Source organism: Bombus impatiens, unplaced genomic scaffold (genome assembly GCF_000188095.3).
Source record: "Bombus impatiens unplaced genomic scaffold, BIMP_2.2 scf_0406, whole genome shotgun sequence".
Taxonomy (NCBI): domain Eukaryota; kingdom Metazoa; phylum Arthropoda; class Insecta; order Hymenoptera; family Apidae; genus Bombus; species Bombus impatiens.
In genome coordinates this window covers 810,203-820,356 of record NT_176825.1, presented here as the reverse complement: position 1 = coordinate 820,356, position 10,154 = coordinate 810,203, and the positions used below count along the sequence as shown (strand labels likewise).

The 10,154-nt window shown below is 42.3% G+C and overlaps 1 protein-coding gene across 1 annotated transcript in view; it reads left to right on the top strand.

Moving 5' to 3' along the window:
* Window positions 1-8,746, top strand: part of LOC100748410 (probable JmjC domain-containing histone demethylation protein 2C) — a 242,142-nt gene extending 233,396 nt beyond the window's left edge. Inside the window, 8 exon segments of the mRNA XM_024368213.2 lie at window positions 3-1,064; window positions 2,030-2,252; window positions 3,037-3,446; window positions 3,528-3,729; window positions 4,098-4,246; window positions 4,439-5,873; window positions 5,959-6,214; window positions 6,308-8,746. Of these exon segments, the coding sequence (XP_024223981.2) occupies window positions 3-1,064; window positions 2,030-2,252; window positions 3,037-3,446; window positions 3,528-3,729; window positions 4,098-4,246; window positions 4,439-5,873; window positions 5,959-6,214; window positions 6,308-6,620 (4,050 nt within the window). The 3' untranslated portion in view covers window positions 6,621-8,746.
* Window positions 8,747-10,154: the final 1,408 nt, after the last annotated feature.

The window sequence follows — 10,154 nt, the reverse complement described above, 5'->3', positions numbered from 1 at the left end:
CTTCGGCGCCTCTGTCCAGGCCCATCGCGCATCCGGCGCATCACACGAGTCCTCATCAGCAACCCGGTCAGACGGTGCAACACGCGCAACCTCAGATCAACACCTCTTTCCAAACGCAGCCGCTCGATCTCGGAGTGGAAAGATCCGGCTCGCCTAAGAGGAAAGCGCCCACTCCGTCGTTGACCGAGAATTCCGGCCAACCGGTCTCGCTGGAAGTCTGCAAGAAACGTAGAACAGAGGAACCACAGCCACTATCGTTGCAATGCGTCGGACCACCGGTCCTCTCGAGAGTGAGCGAACCGAGCCCGTTGATAGCTTCGGCGGCGACCTCGATCACCACCGTCGTCAACACCACGGTCGCTCTATTGGCCCAGTCGAACACACAGACGACACAGGAACGTACCGTGACAGCGGTCAGTCCAACGCCACGAACTGCCAGCGGCGATGGTTCCGTGAGACCGGCCAGTACGGGTAGCGTCAGCTCGCTGAATCCGACGGTGAGCGCGGCACCGAGTCCCGCGCCCATTCCCAGTCCAGCACCCTCCACGGCGCCCAGTCCAGCACCTAGTGCTCCCGGCACGCCCGCCAAAGCTAATCCGAGCACGGTTGATAGCGAAAAATCCAATAGTCCCGCACCTAGACCACCCAGCAGTACCAGTTATCCCGTACACAAGCTGAAGAAGGCTTGGCTTCAGAGGCATTCCGGCGAAGATGGGACGGAAGATACAACGGGCGTCGTAGGTAGTGGTACTTGTGTCACTTTGCCTATGAACATCTCCCAAGCACCGTCGCAGTCGTTGAACAACAAAGAACGCGACACCTCTTCGAACGTCTCCGGCAATACGACCACCACTTGTTTGCCTAGCGCCGTCAACTCTATTCACAATATCGGTAGTATGGCGGTGAACAGCATCAATAAAAGCAAGGTCACTGCCAAAAGTAGTCGTAAATCGGCGAACAAAGAATCGTTAAACGGACACGCCACGGACACGAAAACGTTACAGGAAGACTCGTCAAGCAGCGACCCGGAAAGGAAGTCGCCGCCGAAAAGGAAGCCACCCAAGGTATCTATATGGATCGTATCTATCTTATTACTTTTCTAGAGTCGGACGTCTAAGTCGTTTGGACTCGTTGTAGTGACTCAATGTAGCGTCTGTTACATTATTCTTGCATGGTTCTCTAAATAGGTCGTGTTCTGAATATAACTACTACATCCTTTCCTTTACTCATGTCTACGCTCTTTTTCTGGTAGTATGTAGATTGTCGATGTATCATTCGTAACGGTTTTCATCGTTATATCGTATAATTAGTAGTTCAATTGTGTCGAAGCATGTACACGATTATTACGTCTGCTGCGAAATCCACGTAGCGTCAGAGTTGCGCGTTCGAATTTCCCGCCACGATTGCGTTTGAATTTCCCGCCTCTTTCGCCGCCATTTTGATAATACTGCTCTGCCAATACAAGCCACAAGTAGAAAGGTGTCTTCGAACGTTGTCCGTACGATATAATGAAATTATTTTGGCACGAGTTTCTCGAACTTTGACGCTGATATATGTGCTCTACGAACGATTATCGACCGTGCGACATGTATAGCTCTGAGTGGATAGAATTGGTAAAGTGTGAAGCGATTTCGTCCTATATATATTCGCGACTAAAGAAACCTAACCTCAAAACGATTGTTTGAATTCTGTTATATGTGTTCGACTTTCGAGAACTTGTTAAATTATTCTGTTGTTTATGAGAGAAGAGCTATCTTTTTTTAGCTTCTTTTTTATTTTCCTCTATATTAAACCATTCGTTTGAAATTATCTAGGCTTATTGCATGTAACGTAATTCGATTCGGAAATTGATTTGCTTGGAATAGGAAGCCATACTGTAAACGATATATGTATACGGTACGGTGTGCGTGCGTCGTGCGTGTCCTTTGCATGCGCGCGCGCGTATATCTAGGTTTTTGTAGTATTTTGGCAGTAGTTTCGGCAAGAGCATGAACTTCCTGACTACTTAATAATCTGTGCCCTGTGGTAGGTAAAACGAAAGAAGGGCGCAGCACGGAGGCAGCAAACGACCGCGGAAGATCAGCGGAGGCGAAAGGAAGACAAGCAAGCTGGAGGGACTGGTGTAGGCAGCGAGTCTAGTAACGAGAGCGAGGCTGGTTCTGCTAGCGATACCAGCGAACAGTTGGGTTCCATTCAACCTACGTCGAGGGTGCGGCATACCACGGCCAATTCCAACAATTCGTCGGGAAACGGTTAGTTGACGTAGCTTCTTGTAAATGGACTTCCCATCAGGTGAACTAACTATTCACTTGCAGGGTAAGTGATCCGTGTTCCATGGTCGTACACTTAATCCTTTCTATAGAGCCATGCGAGAACTCGAGAAATTCAGGAATACCATTGATCGATCTATTCGGATTCAAGCATTGAGATAAATTGAAATAATTATCGAGGAACACAAGTGAAGTAGATTATTGTTTTTTTTAAGTACACAAAAAATATGCTAGAATGATAGATAAATTATACAAGATTATTGCAGAAACCAGAGTTTAAAGAATTTTTATAGTTTAGAAAAAATAGTTTATCGTAGCGACATGAAATATTGAACTTAATTCAAATATTATAAAATAGTAGGATTCAGTAATAGAAGAAATATCGAGCATCTATTTTGAAATAAATAATTAAATAATATAATTACAATGCAGATTCGATAGAATTCGATAACGCAGATCGTTTGATACATGTTACAGTTAAAATGTTGTATTCCTGACACTCTTTAGGTTCGCCATGCTCTTGAAACCCTTGTTATCCCGTTTCGTACACTTACCCTGTTTCAATATAAAATCCTTGCTTGCTATTTTCAAATATTCAAATAACAATTATTAGGCAAAAACATGATGAAATAATGAATTGATTAGCATCTATGAAATACAAACAATATAACGAGCTTTTTAACACTGAACTAAGTTATTTGTGTATAAATGGCTAAATAAATGTTCTCCATCGTTACTCAAATAGATCGTACTGTTTGTTCAATAGGAAATAATAAGGAACCGAGGAAACGAGGTAGAAGACCAAAGACTACGAAAGGTAACGAATTGGGCGGAGAAGATCAACAACCTCGTCAAAAGAAAGAACGTAGAGACGATAGTACGAGCGGTGGTAACAGTGGGCCAGGTGGAAGCGGTGGTAGGGGCGATCCTTTTCGTAGACCTCCGATATCACAATTGAAAAAAACCGGTGACAGTTGGTTGCAAGACGGCGCTTGTTTCGAAGTTGCTCCAAAGTTGGCTAAATGTCGTGAGTGCAGATGGACACCGCACCAGCGCTCCAAAAATCTTCCTCAAAATATTTTCTGCAGATTTTATGCATTCCGTAGATTACGGTACACGAAAAACGGACAGTTGGCTATAGCAGGATTTAGCGACCCTCATAAAGATGCGTCTGAGGTAAGTATTCGAAATTGTCGCACCTTTTATCAAGGCACGTTTGCAAGAATAACGAACGATCGTTTGGTTTTCGTGTTACAGGTAGATCTTCGATTATGGTTACCAGGAAAAGAGAATACGGACACGAAGAAGGATGAAAAGTCCGACAAAAACGATAAAGAGAAAGGAGACAAAGAAGATCTAGATTTGGAAATGGCTCACAGACTACTTCGCCAAGTCGGAGATCAGTTCTGTGACCTCTTGCATCAAGAAAAGGACGCTCTTCAACAGCACATGGCAGAAGGTAAATTTTTCATGTTGGATTCAAGCATTTAGGTAACATGGTCATTGAAAAATACAGAGTAAAAATTTAAAAAATCAATGTTTATATGTCTTCACGCATGTTTCATAGTATCGATGTTGCGTATATATAAGATATTACGAGAATAAATTTAAAACAAAAAACAAATTGAGTATATTTAGCATGAGATATGGTCATTTAGCTTTTTTTTTTTTATTTCATTATTGTGTATATTGTTCATTTACGTTGGAAATATTTAATTCGATATTTTCATAAGCATGCAATTATACGCGAGGAAAATTAGCTTGGAGTATTTCCTTTGTTCGCATGATTTAACGCTTTGCGTATCGATTGTTTCTTCACCTTGACAGCAAGTTCGGGACTTGTAGACGGAACAGTCGCTTGGAAGAGAGTGGTGCAAGGTGTTCGAGAGATGTGCGATGTCTGCGAGACCACCCTGTTCAACTATCACTGGGCTTGCGGAAAATGTGGCTTCGTCGTATGCATCGATTGTTACAAGGTGAGAACATTTCTTTTCATCTTTGTAAATCTATATTCATTCGTAGGACATGATGATAAGTAGTTCGTTGAAATCCACGTGATTATACCTATAAAAATCGAGCTCTTTAACTCTGACGCGTGAATCGTGTAGCTGCGTTTATATATGTAAATTTTTATTCGTGGCGATTTCACAAATCATAAATGTTATTAGGGACGCAAGAATGGAACGATCAAGATTTGGGGAGAGAGCGGCAAGGACAGAGACGATTTTTCGTGGCTTTTGTGTACGAATAGACAAGTGCACGAGCCCGAACGACTTATGCTCACGCAAATTATCGCCGGCGATAGCTTGACACGTCTCGGGCAACGGTTGCACGAATGCCGCGCGGAATGGGGAATACCACAGCATTGTGGTTGCACGCTAGTCGTTCAGACCTCTGCCAACGAATATTTACGGAACATGATAAAAGGCGACACGGTACCGGTTCTGAACGGTAATGTTAAACAGGAAATCAAAGAAGAGAAGAAAGTGAATGAATCGAACGGATCGTCGGAGAACAAAACGAACGGCGAAGACAAAAACTCTCCGTTGAATTGGCTGGCGGATGTGGCTCTGCAGAATCAGGATAAAAACGAAAGTGGTTCTAGCTCGGATTCCGATGAGGATCGAGATGGCAATTACTCGACCTTGAGGGAATTGCTTATCCGACCGTCCCATAAATCAAACGGTAGTGGATCTAGATCGAATTCACCGACCAATAATTCCGGCAATGTTAACGTTACTTCCGGAAACAACGCGCAGAACAACGTCGCGAAATCTGGCAAAAAGTCGAAAATGGACACGCTGGATGAGGTTATATCCAGCGTAATAGAACACAGCGTGAAGAAAGAGAGGGAAGGTGAACTGGACGACGAGAAACCGAGGGAATTGAAGCATTTTGTTAGAAGATACAAATGGACGCAGAAAGGAAGAGAACCGTTGCCAATTCGGATCATGACGCTTACCGAAAGTAAGAGTCTGTATCCGGATGTGCCGCACTCGTGGCTCTGTGATGGAAAGTTGCTCAGGTTAAACGATCCAAACAATCCTAACAATTATAGAATATTTCAAGACCAGTGGAAACGCGGACAGCCAGTCATCGTGTCGGACGTTGCGAAGTCGTTAGATATCAATCTGTGGCACCCGGATTCGTTCGCTAGAGACTTTGGTGACGAGAAGAACGACTTGATCAACTGCATGACCGGAAATTTGGTACCGAACCAACCAATGCGTAAATTCTGGGAAGGATTCGAACATTTCTCGAAGAGATTAAAGGATGAGAGGGGAAATCCAATGTTATTGAAATTGAAGGATTGGCCACCGGGCGAAGATTTCGCGGAATTATTGCCATCGAGATTCGCGGATTTAATGAAAGTTTTGCCGTTGTCGGAGTATACCCATCGAAACGGAAGATTGAACCTGGCCAGCCGTCTACCGGATTGCTTCGTGAGACCAGACTTGGGACCCAAAATGTACAACGCTTACGGATCGGCTCTTCATCCCAATAAGGGAACAACCAACCTTCATCTAGATATTTCCGATGCGGTCAACGTTATGGTCTACGTGGGAATTCCGAAGGATGCCGATAACGACGAATACGTCAAAGGTATTTACCATAATTTTGTGTTGTTTTTATCTAAAGCAAATTAAATTTCGAAGGATTAACAATCGTGATTGTATCAATGTTATAGAAGCACTACGAGCGATAGACGAAGCCGGCTGTGACATCTTGACACGCCGTCGTGTTCGTGAACGTGGAGAAGCACCGGGCGCATTGTGGCACATATACGCAGCACGAGATGCCGACAAGATCAGGGATCTATTGAACGCGGTAGCTTTGGAACGAGGGGCTCGTTTGGAGCCGCACCACGATCCAATTCACGATCAAAGCTGTTATCTTGATGGACCTTTGCGAGAACGGCTGTACCGCGAATACGGCGTCGAAGGGTAAGCATTGCGTTCATTCGACGATCTCACTGTCTCTCGTAGCTTTCTGAAGTATTTGTAAAAATAAAGATGTGTTTCTCTCCCTTGTTACAGATACGCTATCGTACAGTGCCTAGGCGATGCAGTATTCGTGCCAGCTGGCGCGCCGCATCAAGTCCGTAACCTTCACAATTGTATAAAGGTAGCCGAAGATTTCGTATCTCCAGAAAACGTGTCGCATTGCTTCCACCTAACGCAAGAGTTCCGTGCGTTATCGGACACGCACACGAATCACGAAGACAAGTTGCAAATCAAGAACATAATCTACCACGCGGTGAAAGATTCGCTGGCCGTATTGAGTAACGTGAAGGAAGAAACTCTTGCCAAGCTTAAGTCTAATAACGAGATAAAGAAGGAGGAGACGTAGCCCTAGGCCCCCTGTCGCGGTCGCAAGAGCCGTTGATCGTTGTTTGACTAAAGTCTCGCTATAGCAGTGAGTGCGTAACCTGTTATCGGGTCGTGTATCCGTCTCCCGAATAGCATATGCCCGGGATCGGTTCGAGACGACAGGAGAATAAATCCAAGATACTCTGATAAAACCTGTATCAAGGTGCAAGAATTTGTTGTGATATTTGACGAGTAACTCAAAAGTTTCATTTTTCGATATTGGCTGAGCCAATGAGATTATTCGTTGTTTCATTTGAATTTTCCTTTTACACATACTTTTTCCTTCCTCTCGAGCAACGTGCTTGCGGACATGAAGTCCGCGGCTTTTTTTCATTGAAGTTATGGAGTCGGTCCCGCGAACGCGCGCGCGCCGTGTCCGTTATCATTGTGATACCTATGAGGAGGACTTTGGATCATGCATTATTTGTAATTACTTATATCGTGCCTGTATTCAATACATATTGTCTATATTATATAAATGTAGATAATGGATTATTGTGTAATGAATTCTTACTAGCATCTACGAAAAGGATCGTCTAGAGGTACCTTTGTGCAATTAGATGTCGATTAAATTGTTAGCTGGATCAGTGATACTTGTCGATCCGCGTTATGTGCTCTCGTGATCTGGTGCTTTTTTGGTATCGATTTAACGAAAGCAAACAGAGAAGCGCTTTGCCAAATGGCCGATATATATTTCCTGCTATCGTCCTTGTGTTTCGCGCGGGAGATGAGTGTAAGAGGAAAACACTGCCTAAGCTGTTCGCAACGGTCAAGTTTCTGGAATAAGATGACTCGACCATTGCGCGTTAACGCAATTACACGCGATAAATCGCAGTTCGGCTTCCTCGGATATATACGTTTTTCAGTTTGTTTTTCTTCTTCGAAAGATATATCGGCTATACCGAGCAAAGTTTCTCCGAAGGTTTGTATGACCACCGTCGTTTAAATTAAGGCATCAGAACAAAAATAACAAGGGAAATTGCTAAACAAATCTTTCGATATTATCTTTATAGGATATGAGATATCGATGAGAATAGACTCGATTGAATTTAATGTTTTTATAGATTGGATTAATATTGTGTGGCCCAGTGATGACCCAGTAAAAAGAACAGTAAGATGAAAACAAAGTGAAAAGGAGGACAAGATAAAGGCAGAAAAAAAGCAAAGTAAAAATGATCTGTTATTTTTGTCGAATCACGTAAACCGTCTATCCGATAGAGCAGCGATATTCTAATTGTATTATAATTAATATCGATAAACTATGGTAACATTATTTAATGCAAAGTAAAGCTGTAACGATTTTCGAAGTGCCAATGTTGAACAATGTGGACTGTCTCACGCGTTTACACGTTGTGTATCGTACGTGTATAGGTAGGCGAAAGAAAAAGAAGGAAGAAAGAACAAAAAGAAACAGATTAGTCATGCAGAATTCGCAGATGAGAGGCCGAGTTCCTATCATTCAACTGTTCTCGTATAGAACAAACCGCTGCTATTCACGGTATGTTGCGCAATGTCTGAATTCTTGAAAGCCATTGCCGTCCTCGTTCATTGTGTTCCACGATGACGTTTTTCACACACTCGTAAACCGGCGAATATCATAGTTGAACGTTCACGATTTGTTCGCAACCTCAAGTGGTAGCAGAGTAAGATGAAGAAGAAGAAGAAGAAGAAGAAGGAGAAGGAGATGGAGAATGGAAAAAAGCAGAAAAAAGAGAGAGGAAGGCAGCAGCTTTCGAGGACAGGTGTATGTGATTTAGCATCTCGCGCCGTTGGTGCGCTTATCGATCGTCAGATGTTCTCTACTGCTGGTAATCTCGAAACCGACGTGCAAGCAACAAGCGAAGAAATAAGGAGAAACAAATCACTGGAATCCTGAAATCCGCAATTTCTTTGATCTCAACATTCGTCTCTAGCATACAACGACTTGACTAAAATAATATTTAACGAATAAATTTTTAAATATCTCTTAGTGTCGATAAGTAACGTTAATATTACGGAAATTATAACAAGAATTAAAAAAAAAGTACCCTTATTATTCACAAGCGACGATAATGATAATGATAATTGATGATAACGACGATGTATAAAGTTATAGAAAAAAAAAAAGCAAATAGGCATACTCTGTGTATTATTGCTGCAGACAAAGCTATTATTCGTTCTCCCGCTACGTGTATGTAAATACATTTATACATACTTATATGTATACATATACATATATAAATACGAAAGAAAGTTAGGCTTTAAGGGATTACACACTCCATAAACCATGGACAAAAGAATACACCTTACACGCGTAGATAGATAGTTTATTATACCATTATTAATTATTATTAATTAATTATTATGATTATGATTATCATTATTACGATTAATTATAACGAAGAAATACCGATATTTAAATGTTGCTGAATACGAACATGATGCGAAGCACGACTATCGAACGTCAGTGTATAAATGAAGGTGATTACGAAAGATTGCTTGTATGTAACTGCATAAACGCGTGCGTGTGTTGTTTTTTTGAGCGAAATTCCGGGAAGAATACACGAGTGAGTGAGAGCGAGAATGAGAACAAGGGGCCGTGTATTGGGGGCGGAGTGGAATGGATGAGACAATTGTACAGCCCTTAAAACTCCTACAAAATATCCACCCCCAAAGTCCTACACTACCCCATCACCGGTCGCCCCCAGTCATAGCAATTATGAACCGCGGGCCGGCAGGTCTGAGTATAATTTTTTGTACTGTGTAAATGTAAGAACATACGTTTGAATAAGAAAAATGTTTATATTACAAAAAAAAAAAAAATACAGTCTGCGTACCTTTATTCGTTACATTTAACCACGCTCCTAGACACGAATCGAATTTATACGAAGAAATACATCTAACTTTGTTTTCCCAAGTTCGACAAACGTACAAAAACTTAATTCTATTATGAGACTTGTTGCGTATAGCTCGCACGCTAACTTGTTGCTTATTGGCAACGTTTCGACGGTGATTTCTCTCACGCATCGTAGTACATATTAACGGCGTGGTATTCAGGATATTAAAATATCAATCACGTCAACGGCATCTGACGTATTCAAATTAATTTCGATCCATATATCGCTCGAGATTGAAATGTTCAAATTGGGTTCAAAACGGGACTGAAGTACGAGGATGAACCGCTCGTTCATTGACTGCGTTGCCCCACGTTACCGACAAAAAATTGATTTTGTGTATCTGCCAGACGCGCGTCAACAAATTCGCTGATACAATTTATAAAGCGCAAGAATTTTGCAGCCTTTTTTGCGAAAATTCTGCGAGATCCTCTGAAAGCATATTAATATATACGTGACTGGTATTCGAGCGCGCGCATTGAAACACGTACCGATACGTGTCCGGATTATAATATACTAACAACGATTCTGCTTCCGTTCCAAAACACACCTGGCTTGTTTCCGGCGTTGAATTTGCACGAAATCGTATAAGACTTGGGGAGTCAGAGAGGCTTTCGACGTTAACTATACTCGGCCAATGA